The sequence below is a fragment of the Mesoplodon bidens genome, assembly GCF_964165515.1.
Source record: "Mesoplodon bidens genome assembly, chromosome: 13".
Taxonomy (NCBI): Eukaryota; Metazoa; Chordata; class Mammalia; order Artiodactyla; family Ziphiidae; genus Mesoplodon; species Mesoplodon bidens.
Genome location: NC_138169.1, coordinates 51,744,612 through 51,761,792, shown reverse-complemented (window position 1 = coordinate 51,761,792; position 17,181 = coordinate 51,744,612). Strand labels below are relative to the sequence as shown.

The 17,181-nt window shown below is 38.0% G+C and overlaps 1 protein-coding gene across 7 annotated transcripts in view; it reads right to left on the bottom strand.

Moving 5' to 3' along the window:
- The window catches only part of FHOD3 (formin homology 2 domain containing 3), a 497,371-nt gene that overhangs the window by 117,387 nt on the left and 362,803 nt on the right, over positions 1–17,181 (bottom strand). For 5 of the 7 annotated variants that reach the window (XM_081253453.1, XM_081253447.1, XM_081253449.1 and 2 more), the window contains 2 exons: positions 6,049–6,183; positions 1,458–1,508 (listed from right to left, as the gene is read on the bottom strand). In XM_081253453.1, the coding sequence (XP_081109579.1) occupies positions 1,458–1,508; positions 6,049–6,183 (186 nt within the window). The remainder of the gene's footprint in view (positions 1–1,457; positions 1,509–6,048; positions 6,184–17,181) is intronic. The other 2 variants (XM_081253448.1, XM_081253452.1) reach the window with 1 other exon arrangement.

The window sequence follows — 17,181 nt, the reverse complement described above, 5'->3', positions numbered from 1 at the left end:
ATGAATTTTCCAGGTATAAGTGATGCTCTACTTTGGGGAAAAGAGCAGTAAATAATACTCGGAAAGAGGTAGTAGCCCTAAGTGATTTGGGAAAAATTCGAGGTCAGTCTGAATCAGCTCAGACCTTGACACAGCACCTGGTCATCTCTCCAGGAGCTTTGAGGACTTGCCTGTGCAGACATAACATGACAGTCAAGTTGTCCAAAAGTTCAAAAAAGTGCAGAATCTGGTGGGGAATCTAAAAAATAAAATTTGATTTCTTAAACATGGGTATACGTCATGTCCCCCAATGTCAAAAACAGGTACTAATTAGACAAAAAAAGTCTCTTTGTTTCTTTGCCAGCAACTTTCACTCTAAACTTGCTGGCCACAACTGATTACCAGGATGGCAATAATCTAACAGAATGCCGGAATTAAAGCAATGCCATGGTTTTGTTTATGAGGCTGACGTAAGCATCTAATTTTTAAATTGAACACAGGCAGTATCCACTCTTCCCTGCCTCAGACTGTCCTGATCTATTTAGCTGATGGTGTCTAAAAAAAATTAGCACAATTCCACTTTTTATTGGCATAATTCAGAGACTGTTAGGTTCCTGACTGGCTCTGGCATGAACTCAGCCTTTCAGCTCTCCATGCAGTAACCCCATCTGGTGGTGGAGGGAATAACTGCAGGCTGTACAGTGCTAGGGGGTAAACTTGCCTTTTGCTGGTCTACTTCCAAAAACAATTTCCTGTGCTTATCTAAGTTTACCAGACACTGAATACATTAACTTGGCATGGTTTAATGGGATTCAAAGTATGTTGCTATTGAAATGAACATTGAAATGGTTTACAGCTTAAATATTTTAAAGCTGTTAGTTCCTTTGCTCATTTATTCGATACATCCTTCTTAAGTGCCTGCTATGTGCAAGCCCTGTGGCGGGCACTGGGACACTAAGGAAAACCAGGTATGGTTCCTGCCATCCAGGAACTGAGTACAGTTCAGTAGGAAGACAGGCAAATGATCAGGCACCTCCATGGACAGTCTCAGGAGGGTGTGGCACCCCAGCCAGTGCATGGCATAGTGTGTGTGCTCAAAACTTTGTTGAAGAAATGCTGAACAAGTGACTTGGAAACACACAGGAGGGACACCTAACCCAGGCTCAGCAGTGGTGGTGCAAAGCATTTAAAATATATACCATATGCCAATATGCCAAACTAATATGTTTATTTGGTGAACAGTTTTGGAGGAACAGACACATATCTCACACCATGATGGCACTAAATAATAAATCTGTGCTTTCTTGGAAAATTGAGATAACCAGGACACTCTATTCTTCAAAATGCCAGGTACCCAAGGTCTTAGGTGTCTTAGGTGAAGCTATTATATTTTAATTAACACAGTCTCCTCTGCATGCTTGGTTGAGTGCAAAGTCACGTGCCATTTGGCTACAACGGGAAAGAAGAGATATACAAACCTTTCTTCTCTTGCTTGTCTTTGCTCTTCTCTTTTGTCTAAATATTCTCGGCTAATGGAAATATGCAGAAGAAACAAAATGGGGAAGGAAAAGAACAGAATTAGATGCTCATAAATTTGCCAAGAAATTATTAACAGAGTATATAATGAAAGCCCACTATCGTATCAGAAATGGAAAGTGGTTGTCATTGAATTTTTTAAAAAATAAATATAAAGGCTATACTTTAAGAGTACTAAATATAATGAGTTTTCTATAAAATCACAGGGATGAAAACATGGGATTACTGGATTCACTCAGAGACTTTGCTAATTACTCTTCAAAAAGAAGACTAAGTATATGAGGGGAGGGAAGATAAAAAACATTTTTAAAAGTTAAAACAATTCATAAATAAAATATGGCAATGACAAGCAAGCAATAGCCTTCAGAAGTGATTAACACACAGTCAAGCTCTGGTAACTCCCCAACATTCGTCTCAAGAATTAAATCTGAGTGGGCCCAAGTGTCTTGGCCATTTTGTGTTGCACTCTACAGTTTGCACATTCCTTCCAGGGCCCAGGATTCTTTCTCCGCATCCCTCACATTCTCTGTTTCTAAGCAGGGATCACTGGAAGCTCTTGCTTTGTGCAGTCTCTCTCGTCTTTATCCACAAGATGTCCAAATTTGTCTTATTTTAATGTTTGTTTTTCTGTTCTTACTGGAGAGGTTCCAACTTGAATCTAAGTTTAAGAATGTGTGGTCAGTGACTTCTCAGTTAACCATTTGTTTTCCTGGAGAATTCTGACATCACAGTTTTCTACCTCACAAGGTAGCTAAGTACTCCACCCCTCTGTGCACTGATAACTGGATATAAAGGGGTAGTAAGTCAGAGCAACTAAAGCAGGTTAGGAGAGGGAGAAAAAGCAACAAAGACACAAATTTGCTATTATTTATAAACATCCATTCTCATCACTTACCACACTAGAAATAATATTTCCCGTAACCCAGGAAACTTAAGATCATATTCGACAAAAATAACAACAGATAAGAATGCTTTACAAAGAAAAAAGCACAAGGATCATGACTAACTTAAATCAATGAAGCGGCTGATAAAGGATCAGCCATTTGGCTAATCCCAGGGACCACTCTATAAAGCTTTTCCTATATCCTTCTTTGAATTTCTTTTCATTCACATCCTCAGATTTTCAGAATGGAACTGAAGTCGTCATAATGAATAGTGCTCTGCAGTCTTTACTGATGATCAGCATTCCTTTCTGGACAAGGATTATTTTGCCAGGGTCTCTCTATGCTCTTAAATGACGAGTGAGATCCTTTTATGACCAAAAGGAAACAGTGAATAGCTATAAACGTGATCTCTGAAGATAGGTTGCCCGGGTCTAATTCTCACTCTGCCAACATGTGTGCTGAATATATATTACAATGCACTCTTGTCCTATTCTTCTGGGACTTCAAAGATATAAATACTAGATGTACTGTTTCACAGGTCCATGAGGCACTGTTCATTTTTTTCAATATTTTGTTTTGTCTTTCAGATTGGAGAATTTCTCTTGTTTTAACATCAAATTCACTGACTCTTTCTCCTCTCCTTTCTATTCTGCTGTTGAAACCATTCAATGAATTTTTTATTTTGGTTATTGTATTTTTCAGTTCTACAAGTATTTCCATTTAGTTCTTCTTTATATCTTTTATTTCTCTGCAGAGACTTTTCATTTGTTTCCAGAGTATTTGTCTTTATATCTTAGAACATGTTTATAATAACTGCTTTAAAGTCTTTGTCTGGTAATGACAACATCTATGTCCATTTGTGGTTAGCATATTTTGATTCTCTCTTCCTTTAAGATTTTTCCTGTTTTTCTATGACAAGTTGTTTTGGATTGCATTCTGTACATTTTAAGTATTTTGTAATGAGACTCTGGGTCTTACTTAAATTCTATGAAGAATCTTGATTGTTTTCTTTTAGCAGGCAATCAACTAAGTCAAGCTCAGCCAGCAAGTTCTGACTGCCTTCTGATATTGGTTCCAATATTAGCTCAGTTTTCAAATATTTTTAGTGCTATTCATATCAGGCCCTTATATGCACCACCCAGTGGCCAGTCTGGGACCTGAGTGTGTTCCACTCTGTACTTAGTTCTCAAAGCCTGTGGTATGCTGTTTAGGTCCTGAGCCACATGTGCACAAAACTAGAGATGATCTCAGGATTGCTCTCTTGATCTCTCTACTCTTTGTGACTTTCCCATCATTTTCTGGATTCCCTGGGTCTCCCTTCCTGGTCCTCTAGCCAGAAAGCTTGGGCTTTATTTTCCCTGCTCTGCTGCAGACTTTCTGTAATTCTATCTGCATATAGGGCAATGCAGCAGGAGGACACAGAGAGGAAAAAAAGTGTTCTTGCAGTCATGCTCTTCTGATTACAGGAAGGGTTCCCTCCCTCAGAGTTTTAGGCGCCTGCCTGGACACTGCTGCCATCACCGTGCTTCTGTAACAACATTGCTTGGAGGCTGGGGTAGGAGAGAAGAAAAAAATAAGAAAAAACAGGAGACTTCTCAACTCTCTGACACTCAGGAATTCCTTTTGTAGCTCCCCAGTCCAGAAAAAGAGGCCTTCTTTTACAGCTCTTTCAGTTCACACTTGGTATGTGATTCTGAGTTTTGGAGTGCTGTTGAGTACATGCCATGTGATATTGGAGGGAAAAAATGGTTAACTCTCACTGGTTTGGTGGAGCTTTGAATGCTAGTCTCCATCCCCAATTCACCTGCTCCCTTTTATATTTCAGAGTTCTCAGAGCTCCATGCTTTAAACCTGTCCATGATTTATGGTTGCACTGAGTGATGTGGTAGAAGAGACAGGAGGGAGTGTGCTGATTCCATCTTTCCCAGAACTGGTACCCTGTTTTAAGAGGTTTTCAATCAAAATCTTTAGATGAGTAAGCTAATCTCTGAATTTTCCATGTGTTTCAGTCAGATTCTCTGCTGCTATTTGGTGGTGAAATATGTGAATCTCTCAGATGGCACTGAATCAGGAAGCACTTAACCTGTTCCAGTGGTTTTACAAATTGGTCTTTCCAAAAGTGACAACTTCCAGAGCTGCCTCATGAGAAATGGTGCATACAGGTCTGGTCTTTCCATATATCATTTGGTAGAAATCTGACAGCTCAAGGTATACCACATAATTATGGTATGAGAATGATGTTGGTTTACTTCATGCAGCCCATTAGCCCTATCTTACAAAAGTCAGGATTAGTGTTTCACCCACAGACTTGGGATACTTCTTTTCATATAGTAGTGAGTTACGGTCAAGGCAAGTTCACAACTCTGCTCGTGTTTTGGTCATTTCTACAATTATAGGTACTCTTCCTGGCTGCTGGGAAAAAAACATTATTGAACTTGTAAATCCTCATTGACAGTGCTTTACAGTCTTTGTAGATTTCACTGGGAGTAATCAATCGGTATTCCGATCGAAATCGAAGGAAAAAGGAAGTGGAGATGGGAGAGAAATAAAAAAAGAAAGAGAGTGGCAGCTATGGGAGAGGTGAATGGGAAGATGAAGGAGGGGGAAGGAAGGAGATGGGGAAGGCAAGAGGGAAGTAGGGGAAAGATAAAGGGGACAAAAGAATAGTAGAAGGTATGAAATGTGTAAGAAAAGTGTCTGGCGTTTTATAAAGCACTGCCCAACTTGAACCCAGGCGAAGGGAGTGTTAGGAGGTTGACCGGGAGGATGGGGGAATGGGGACAGCTGATCTGGCTGAAGGAGAAAAGGAGTGATGCTGGACTCAGCAGGGCAGACAGGCCAAGACATGGAAGCTGGAGTGGGCCACACCAAAGAACACATCCTTGGAGCTGGACAGAGACCAAAGAGATTAGGGGGACAATGGGCTGGGAGTAATCAGCACAATGCCTCTTTCTCCCCTATAGAAGGAAAAATTATTGCTTAAAATATATGAAATATTACTACAGGAAGTAAGAAACAAACCAGAAAGTGGGAAAAGCATCTTCTTTTAGGCGTCCAATAGAATATGAATAAAACATGAGTAGCTTCAGGGGAAAATGGCTAATTAAGACGATTAGGTTCTCTGCCTTCAGGAAGGCCTGGATAAAACCATTTTAGATAACGAAGGATCCAAGAACACACAAGTCCTTAATTGTATTTGGCTGGCTGGCTGTGCTCCCTGCCATAGGTTAAAGGAAGACAGGCCAGGGTTTCTCTGGTGGCGCAGTGGTTGAGAGTCCGCCTGCCGATGCAGGGGATATGGGTTCGTGCCCCGGTCCGGGAAGATCCCACATGCTGTGGAGCGGCTGGGCCCGTGAGCCATGGCCGCTGGGCCTGCGCGTTGGGAGCCTGTGCTCCGCAGTGGGAGAGGCCACAACAGTGAGAGGCCCACATACCACAAAAAAAAAAAAAAAAAAGGAAGACAGGCCATAACAAACCAGATGGAGCCTGTTTCAGGCATAGTCTTGCTCTTCCCTGAAAACAGAGACAGCATCGGAAGCAAGCATATTAATTCCTAACCCTTTAACCCCAGTATTAACCATATGCAATGGTGAAGGCATGTGATTTAATTTCCAGTTCATTCTTTAAAAAATCTTAAAATCCGTCTTACCTGAATTTGTTTCTTTCCTCCCGTTCTATTCTCTGCAACCTTTCTTCTCTCTCCTGTCGCCGCCTCTCTCTTTCTGCTGCCAAGGACTCTTGGTGCTGCCTAAAGGATGACGTGAGAAGACCACTCAGTGATGACCTAAAGATACAATGAGTTAATGTTTGATTGGCTTGTCCAGTGATTAAAAGTACTAATGCAGGAATCAGTCCGTCCTTGGTTAGAACTGAGGTTCTGCTAGTACCTAGGTAATACATGGGGAAAATTACTGAGTGTCTCAGGTCTTCTGTTTCAAGATCTTCATCTGTAAATGGAGGTAAATAACCTGCTTCATGTGCTCAGAGGACAGAAAAGCAATAATTCATACAAAATACTAAGCAACACGCTTGGCTATTATTACCGATAAGTATTCCAGGAATATACTTAAAATATATACACATATTCTCTCTCTCTACACACACACACACACACACACACACATTTTAAAACTGGTCTATGATAAGACTTTGATGAGCTGGAATCAACATTCAATCTAAAACTGTTTTCTATTTTACATGTACTTAAAAATATTTTGCTATACACCAGTTTCTCAATATACCTCCCAAAATAGTTATGTCATCTTAAAACAAGATGTTGGGATGACAGATAAGGAGAAGAAGACAGCAATGGTCTGAAATCTGAATGCAATTAAGGAAATTTCATTCCATGTCAAGAAGCATCCATGAAAATGCAGCTTATTCAGAGGGCGGCACTTGACTCTGGTAATACCACACAAACAATCTAGACTGTTCACTGAAGATGCTGTGACAGGGAAGGTCAGCTGTGTGACGGCCTCAGTGAAGAATCACAGGAAATGTTAAGTCAGGAGAATGGGTAGGAGAAGGCAAAATTAGATAACTACATGGAAAATAAAGAAGAGGGTTAGCTGGGAAGAAGAGTCTGTTGGACCCCTGGGGAATAATAAACATAGTCTGTTACAGACACTTGGCCCTTCACTTATTGAGGGAAAAAAAAAACCTTCTAAACTAAGACACAAATATTTCTAATATATAGCTTGGGTAATAGCCTACTTGAATTTGATGAAAATATACCTGCCTGGTGGGGAACATAAGGTACCCCCAGGAGAAAGATGTGACTCTTGCATCACACACATTCTGCCGTAAGTCACACAGCTGCTCTCCCTAGAAAAGGTGAGTCACCTCTGGATATCAATCAGAGGTGGGAGGAGAAGTAGAGGGAAGAAACCACCATCCCCAGTAGCTACAGGGAGGGAGTAACCAAATCCTATGTAAGCAGCTTTTGGCAGGAAACAGCTCTCTGCAGGAGAGAGCTCCTTTTGTCTTGTCACTTTAGCAAAGCTATATTATAACTAACCTTAAACCAGGCACCCCCATGCCCTACTCATCTCCGGCCAAAGCATACATTTTAAACCTTTTGATCACACAATACCTTGCTTAACCTGTTGGTTCTTTCCTTAGATCAAAGAAGTAAAAATGAAGAATAAGTAATTAACAGATGACTAAATCTCTTCCCCAGCTTCCCTGTCAGTAATCCTATGAACAAACTGTGAGAACAAGATAGCATCTAAAGAAAGATTATAAGGAGATGACAAGCCTGCATGCAATGGGAGATGGCAATGAAGCTGACCCCCTATCTCAATGATTAATTGAGATTACTCCCCCTTTTTCTCTTTAAAAATGTTCATGGCTGAGCAAAATCTTTGGAGTTGGTTTTGGGACATGAGTCCACCTTCTCCCCAGGATGCCGGTTTTCTGATTAAAGCAACCTTTCTGTTTCTACCAGCACTTGAATCTTTTCTTTTTAATTTTAATTTTACTTTTTAAAATTAATTTTTATTGGAGTATAGTTGCTTTACAATGCTGTGTTAGTTTCTGCTGTACAGCAAAGTGAATCAGCTATACGTATACATATACCCCCTCTTTTTTGGATTTCCTTCCCATTTAGGTCACCACAGAGCAATGAGTAGAGTTCCCTGTGCTACACAGCAGGTTCTCATTAATTATCTATTTTATACATAGTAATGTACATATGTCAATCCCAATCTCCCAATTCATCCCACCTCCCCCTTCCCCCTCCCCCCACCCAGTATCCATACATCTGTTCTCTACATTTGTGTCTCTGTTTCTGCTTTGCAAGTAAGTTCATCTGTATCATTTTTCTAGATTCTACATATAAGCGGTATTATACGATATTTGTTTTTCTCTTTCTGACTTACTTCACTTTATACGACAGGCTCTAGGTCCATCCACATTTCTGCAAATCGCACAATTTCGTTCCTTTTTATGACTGAGTACTATTGCATTGTATATATGTACCACATCTTCTTTATCCACTCTTCTATTGATGGTCATTTAGGTTGTTTCCATGTCCTGGCTATTGTAAATAGTGCTGCAATGAACATTGGGGTACATGTACCTTTTTGAATTATGGTTTTCTCCAGATATATGCCCAGTGGTGGGATTGCTGGGTCACATGGTAGTTCTATTTTTAGGTTTTTAAGGAACCTGCATACTGTTCTCCATAGTGGCTGTATCAATTTATATTCCCATCAACAGTGGAAGAGCGTTCCCTTTTCTCCACACCCTCTCCAGCATTTATTGTTTATAGATTTTTTGATGATGGCCATTCTGACTGGTGTGAGGTGATACCTCATTGTAGTTTTTGCATTTCTCTAATGATTAGTGATGTTGAGCATCTTTTCATGTGTTTGTTGGCCATCTGTATCTCTTCTTTGGAGAAACGTCTATTTAGGTCTTCTACCCATTTTTTTGATTGGGTTGTTTGTTTCTTTGATATTGAGCTGCATGAGCTGTTTGTATATTTTGGAAATTAATCCCTTGTCAGTTGCTTCATTTGCAAATATTTTCTCCCATTCTGAGGGTTGTCTTTTCATCTTGTTTATGGTTTCCTTTGCTAAAGCACTTGAATCTTGAGTACTGACTTTTGAGCAGAGAGCAGCCAGACCTAAGTTCAGTAACACCTATATTCTGGGCTCACTAGGCAGCTACTATAGCACCTTGGACCCATAGGCATAGACAGAATTTTATTTATCTTTCATATAAACAAAGTCCAGACTAGCTTGTGTAACTTCTATCTTATTTAAGATACTGTTACCTATTTATTTTTCTGTTATATACAGCCAAATCTAATCCACAATCAGAGTGGAGGGGTTTCCTATGCCACTCACACAGTGATTGATAGAAATTGTTATGAATGTAAAAGACTTGTTTAACTTGATTAATAGGTTTAACCTAGCAGATGACCATATATAACCTGGTGCCCCAAATTAAAGAAAATGCAATCCTCTCAAATACACAGGAACTATTCAAAAACTGATGGTCAATCCTGTGACAAAGTTCAAGCTCGCGAATGAATACAAGAATTGGTTTTCATGTGGGCTACCTTCCTAACCACAATGCAGTTGAGTTAAAAATAAATAACAAGAAGATACATCTGAAAAATCCATATAATTGGAAAAATTTAAAACCTTTCTAATTAACTCAGGTCAAAGAAGAAAATTAGAAAACATTCAAAGAGTATTATAATGAAAAGACTATATATCAAAATTTTTAGGATGCTTCTAAAGCATAATGAGTGGTCAACTCAACAATTTGAACATCAAGAATGTAATAAATTCATTATTCTTAGGAATAGAATAGAGCTTTCTAAACCTGACAATGGGTATTCAGTAAAAAAAAAAACTTTTAACTACGGTAAGCATCATTCTTAATACTGAAACATTAAGAGCAGTTTAACATTAGAAGTGATACAAGGATACCCCCAGAATTGCCTGTATTTGACATTATTCTTAGCCAGTACACTAAGATAAGTAAAACAAATAAAAGCATAAGGAAGGGAAAGAAATACAGTGTCATTATTTGCAGATAATATCACCTTTTTAGAGAATCCAAAAAATCCCCTACAAGTTATTAGAATTAATATGAGTCTAGCAAGGTTTCTCAATACAAAATATACAGATAGCAATTGTATTTTCATATATCAGCAACAATTTACCAAATTAACCACAAGGTAACTATGAATTACTTAATTATATGAAAGACATTTATAAAGCTTTATTAAAAGACCCAAATAAATGATAACTATATCACATTCACATATAGAAAGATTCAACACAGTCGAGATGCCAATGCAATTCTTTTTCAATTTATACAATTCTAATACAATTCCAAATCAATTTTATTCAACATTCCAAAAGGGTTTTCCATGGAACGTTACAAGGTGGCTCCAAAATTTTTATGGAGGAACTGAGATCCAGGAATAACCAAGACAATTTTGAATAAGAACAAAGTGGATCACTGGCCCCACTGTATATCAAGCCCATTCTAAAACCACAATGATCAAATGTGAATGTGGTCTTGGTGCAAGAACAGAAACATGGAATTACACAGGCTCATACACATACGGAATCTTGATTCATGATAGATGTGTCATTACTTATCAGCAGGAAGGAAATGAACTATTTAACAAATGGTGCTGAGACAACTATTAGCTATATAAGACAAAATACAGTTAGCCCTTCCTCATACCAGACACAAAAATAAATTCTAGGAAGTTTAAGTGAAAATGTAAAAAGCAAAACTTTACAACTTCTAGATATTAGGATAAGAATTTTTTTAGACAAGAAACCCAAAAGGGCAATCAAAAAGGGAAAATTTAATACATATGCATATGTTAAAATTTAAAATTTGTATACATTGAAAGACTAAGGATAAAGAAAAGCCACAGCCTGGGAGAAGCTAACTGTATCACATATAAACCACAAAGTATTAGTAAACTCAATACAAAGAGAACCCCTCTAAATCAGTATGAAAAAGACAAACTACCCAGTGGAAAAATGGGCAATGGAAAAATGAGCAAAAGATAATGGGCATTTCACTAAAGAAGAAAATTAAATCGCCAATAAATATATGAATGCTACTCATCTTCACCAGAAATCAGAGAAAGGAAATGTAAGCTAAACCCATAGTGAGATATTGTTTCACACCTCTCAGGTTGAAGACCGACAAAAATTAGTGCCTGATGACACTAAGCATTGCCACAGAACAAGACAACAAGAACTCCTACATATTGCTTCTGGGAGTCTAAGTTGATAAAATCATTTTGGAGAAACTTAATACATTTGAAGACATGCATATCCTGCAACCCAGCAATTCCACTTCCAGATTTATACTGGAGAGTAAGTAACCTTTGCATGTGTAAAGATGACAGACATGCACAAGAATACAATATATTACACCGTTTTGTACTGCTAATGGTTAATAATTAGAAACAGCATAAATATCTACAAATGGAATACTCTATACTTGAGCAAATGAATGAAATAGAGTGATACGGACTAACTTGGATGATTCTCAAAAGCACAATATATTGATAGTGACAAGTAGTTTGAAGAACATGAACAGCATGCTATCATCTTTATGAAGTTTAAATACATGCAGAGCAAACCCACACACTATTTAGGGATACATGATATTTAGAAAAATATAAAAACATATATGGAAATGGTAAACACCAAATTCAGGATAGTGGTCATCTCCAGGGAAGAAGAAAAGAGATGAAGTCTTCAATTTTATATATAATGTTCTTTATTGCTCTATAATTTCTGTAATTATCTACAATTTTCTGTAAGCCTGGAATATATTTTTAAAATTCCTTCCACTTCTCTTTAATAATCAAAAGTCCTTGGGTAGACAAATAGCTCATAGTTAATATAAAATATCTTTGAAGCCCCAAGCTAGCTGAACATTAAAAGTTATGTCCAATTACAAAATTTAAAAACAAAAAACAAAACAAAAAATAAGGTACCCTACATAGGACAATTATTTGAGGCGAATCTGATTCTAGCTCAGCTCCCAGCCTGCCCTGTGTGGTGGTCTTCATAAGGATCAGCAGCTTCATCTCTTGAGTTCTCTGTTCAGAGGGAGGAGAGAGAAGCTCTTGGGTGAGGAGCAAAATAAGGACCCTGCATTTCCCCTTACGCTTCTGACTTTAATTTGTTCTTCTAAATATATCAGCTTGTTTCAAGAACACTTCATGCATGGTAACTTAATAATGGGTCATTAGTGGCTATACTAATGAGGTCACAGTGAAGCTTCTCTATATCATTCATTAACATCATTTCCTTGTTTCAAACGAGAATATTGGAGCTTGTTTAAAATTAGAATAGTATTAGAACTTGAGAAAGTAAAAAGTGTTCAGTCTTGTCTAGTGGATGCTGTCATTCCTTCCAGGGTGCCTCTAAGGAAGGGGAATGCAGATGATCCCCTGTCCACTGAGACACTGCAAAGGCAGACCTCATGTTGGCTCTGAGGCCAGTATATACCAGTGAACACACAGGCAGGCAGCGTTAACACGTGGAGGCTCTTTCCTTTCAGAACTGAGATGTGAGCTGCTAATGCAAAGAAATGAAGATTGGTTCCTCTTTTCCTAAAATGCAGCAAATGCCTTCTACAATTCAAGATCCCTTCTCTTGGGTGCCCTAACACAGATTCCTGTAGCAGGAAAGGGCAATTAAAGGGCCTCAGGAACATATAAGCTACTTTGGTCATACTGGGAACAAAGAGTTATACATATAATATTAATAAATTAAATTTCCCTAGATCTCTCTCTACCTAGATAAGCCAAACATGTAAGAGTATAAACCCTGGCCCTATAAATCCTGTTTCTGGAAATAAGCTTACCTATAATGCCAATGCTGGAATGCATTCAAACCATACAAAGGGAATATCCCAAATCATTGCTAAAAAAAGTTTTTTAAAAATACCCAAACACCAAAATTCAAGCTAGTATGGTGAACTTTTCTCTTTATAAAGGCATCTTTAACAGATTTTTATCTTTCATATTCAATCTTTCAGGAAAATGTCTGTAGAGATTGGAAGTTGCTGCATTGTTTAATCTTGGCCAGTCTGGGGACAAGCTAGGGTGTAAAGGAATAAGCACAAGGCTTTGGATTGAGAAAACCTGAGTATGGCCAGTCATTTTACCTCTCTGAGCCTCACTTTACATGTTTGTAAAATGGAGATAATAATATTCCCAACCCATGAATTACTATTAGGTTTACATGAGAGTGTACCCATGAGTTTGCTTAGAACAGCGTCTGGGCCACAGTAGACACTGACAGACATCACTTTATGTTGGGAGTCTAAACTGTACAGATTCAGGGGAATCTTGAGGTTCCAGCTTGAGGTTCCCAGCCTCAGGGTCCAGAGTGGGCTGTGGGTTTGATCTGAACCTTCCCATCATGGCTACAAGCTGGGTCCATCATCAGGACTGCGTGCCACCCGGAATGCACCTGGAAAGTTGAAGTCATCTAAGTTACACCCAAGGCAGCTGCAACCAAATGAAGCCACATAAGAATGCAGGTGGCCAGAGGCCAGAGAGATTTTGCAAGGGAGTGGATGATATACTCTGAGTGAGAGGAATTGCAGTATTTAATCTTGGCCATAAAAGTCTCCAGGAACTGCCCCAGAAATCCCATCTGGTTCAAGCCTCCCTTGCTGGGACGTCTGGAACAGGAACTCGATTGCACTGAAATATGGTTGATAATAATAGTTAACATTTATGGAGACAATACACTGTGCCAATTATTTTACACAAAATGGCTCTTTTAATCCCTACAACTTCTTGTACTAAGTTCTATTATTATCTCCTTTATAGATGAGGAAATTGAGGCACAGCGAAGTTAAATTTAGGATGTAGCAGAGCTGAGCTTTTAAATAGGCCTATCAGGCCAGAGCCCCCATATTGACCTATATTCCTTCCATCCCCACACCACAGGTACTTAGTAAAGTACCATTCCTGCAGTACTTGCCACAGTACATGTCTCAGCTTAAATATTTATTTATTTTTCATTTCTTTCCTAAAGATGACCACTACCCTAAATTTGGCCTTCATCATTTCCATATATGTTATTATATTTCCTCTTGCAGTCTAAGTTTCTGGGTCAGATCCTATTTTCTCATTCATCTCTGCATCCTGGCACTTAGAAGAACTGCATGACTAGTCACCTGATGAATCAATTAGATACTGAATAATGAGGATGTATCAAGTCAGAGTAATCTGTATATGTTAGTCTATATGTATCTACATCCCCAGCCCATTTTCTAAGGGAAGACACATGATGAAGACCTGCTGAGATAATGTTTTTTGCATAGGACCCTGTGCCCCTGGTAACAGCTAAGTGAATACAGAGTGGGTTCCTGACCCAAAGGTAGCTCATCCAAAGGCAAGCTGTCTAGCGGTGTGTGAGGCTTCTGGTGTAGAAGGCCGAGCTAATCATAGTCGTGTGTCCAAGACTTTGAACTGGAAAGCGGAGAGAGAATATGTAGTTGGGAGAAGCAGAAGCCAAAGGATCAGGGGGCATCAGTTAAAGTTGTAAGAAGTAAACTATTGGACTAAACATAGCTCTGGTACTGCCTAAAGCTAAAAACATGAGGCCTGCAAGGATCAAACTTTTATTTTATTTTATTTTATTTTTTTTTATTTTTTTGGCCACACTGTATGGCATGTGGGATCCTAGTTCCCCGACCAGGGATCAAACCCGCACCCTCTGCACTGGAAGCATGGATTCTTAACCACTGGACCACCAGGGAAGTCCAAGGATCAAACTTTCTGGATGAATCACATTGTAGAACAAAGCTCAAGAATATTTATAGGAATGCAAAAAAAAAAGATAATTTACAAGGTGTGGCATCCATTAAGAAATGACCAGGCAGGCAAACAAGGAAGAAAATACAACCCATAAAGAAGAAATAAAATCTATCAATTGAAAACAATCCAGAAATGACATAGATAGAACTAGGTGACTAGAACATTAGAAGTTATTATGACTATAGTCCATAGATTCAAGAAGTTAAAGAAACTATGAACATGTTAAGACATGAAAGGTATAAAAAAGAGCCCAGTTCAGATGATCTGAATAGGCATTTTTCCGAAGAAGGCATAAGATGGGCAAGAGGCACATGAAAAGATTCTCAATGTCACTAATCATCAGTGGGATATCACCTCACACCTGTCAGAATGGCTATTATCAAAAGGACAAGAAATAACAAGTGTTGGCAAGGATGTGGAGAAAAGGGAACCCTTGTTCACTGTTGGTAGGAATATAAATTGGTGCAGTCATTATGGAAAACAGTATGGAGGTTCCTCAAAAAATTAAAAACAGAACTATCATATGACCCAAAAATTCCACTTCTGGGTATTTGTCCAAAGAAAACAAAAACACTAATTTGAAAAGATATATGAATCCCTATATTCATTGCATCATTAGTTACAATAGTCAAGATGTGGAAACCTAAATGTCCACTGATGGATGAATGGATAAAGAAGATGTGGTATATACACACAATGGAATATTATTCAGGCATAAAAAAGAATAAAATCTTGACATTTCTGATAACACAGAAGGACCTTGTGAAGTAAGTCAGAGACAGACAAATATCACATAATTTCATTCATATGTGGAATCTTAAAAAAACAAAACAAATGAACAAACAAAACAAACTCATAGATACAGAAAACACATTGGTGGTTGTCAGAGAAGGGGGTGTTAGGAGTTAGACAAAATAGGTGAAAGGTATTAAGAGATACAAACTTCCAGATATAAAATAAATAAGTCATAGGAATGTAACTATAGTCAATAATGCTGTACTTCATATTTGAAAGTTGTTAAGAGAGTAAATCTGAAAAGTTCTCATCACAAGAGAAAACAATTATAACTTTGTATGTTGACAGATCATAACTAGACTTACGGTGTGATCCTTTTGAAATGTACACAAAGGTTGAATCATTATGTTGTACACCTGAAACTAATACAATGTTGTATGTCAATTACACTTCAATTTAAAAAAAGAATTCAGTGGTAAAGGTCATTGACGCTTGAGAAAAAAAATTGTGAACTTGAAGGCATAGAAATGGAAACTATTCAAAATGAAACACATTGCGAAAAAAGACTGGAAAAAATCAATAGAGCACCCATAAACTTTGGTAAAACTTCAAGTTGCTCAATATATATGCAATTGAAGTCATCAAAAGAAAGGAGAGGTGAAAAGTACCCCCAAAACTTGAAGAATAAGCACTGAAAATTTTCCCATTTTGATAAAAACTATAACCCATAGACCCAAGAATCTGAACAAGACTCAAGCACAAGAAACATCAAGAAAACTATATGGAGGCATATCAAAATCAAAATTTTAAAACCAATGATAAAGAGAGAATCTCTTTATCCACCAGAGGAAAAAAGACACATTGCATGCAGAGGTACAAAAAAAATTACAGAATGTTTATTGTCAGAAACAATGTAAGATAGAAGAAAGTAGAGCAACCTCTTTAAATCACTAAAAGAAAAAAACCCCGCCAACCTATAATTCTCTACCCAGCAAAAATATCTTTCAAAAATGAAGGTGAGGGACTTCCCTGGTGGCTCAGTGGATAAGACTCTGTGCTCCCAATGCAGGGGACCCAGGTTCGATCCCTGGTCAGGGAACTAGATCCCACATGCACGCCGCAACTAAGAGTTCACATGCCACAACTAAGGAGCCCGCCTGCCGTAACTAAGACCCAGTGCAACCAAATAAATAAATAAATAAATAAATAATTTTTAAAATGAAGGTGAAATAAAGACCTTTTCAGACATATAAAAATGGAAAGAATTCACCATCAGTATACCTGCACTACAAGAAATGTTAAAGAAAATCCTTCAAGCAGAAGATAAATGACACCACATAGCCATCTAGATCTACACAAAGAAATAAAAAGCATTAGAAAAGATAAGATAGGTAAATACAAAGCATATTTATTATTATTTAAATACCTTTAAAAGATTGATTAAAGTAAGCATAATAACAATATATCAATCACAAATTGATAATCACATTACATATAAATGCTCAAACACCCCCAGTTAAAAGGCAGAGATGGTCAGATTCAGTAAAAAAGCAAGACTCAACAATATGCTGTCTATAAAAACAAAACAAAACCCACTTTAAATATACAACTAATTCCACCCAATTTAAATATAAAACATATAAAATGTTCTACCCAATATTATCAGGATACATATTCTTTTCAAATGCACACAGAACATTTGCCACAATAGAC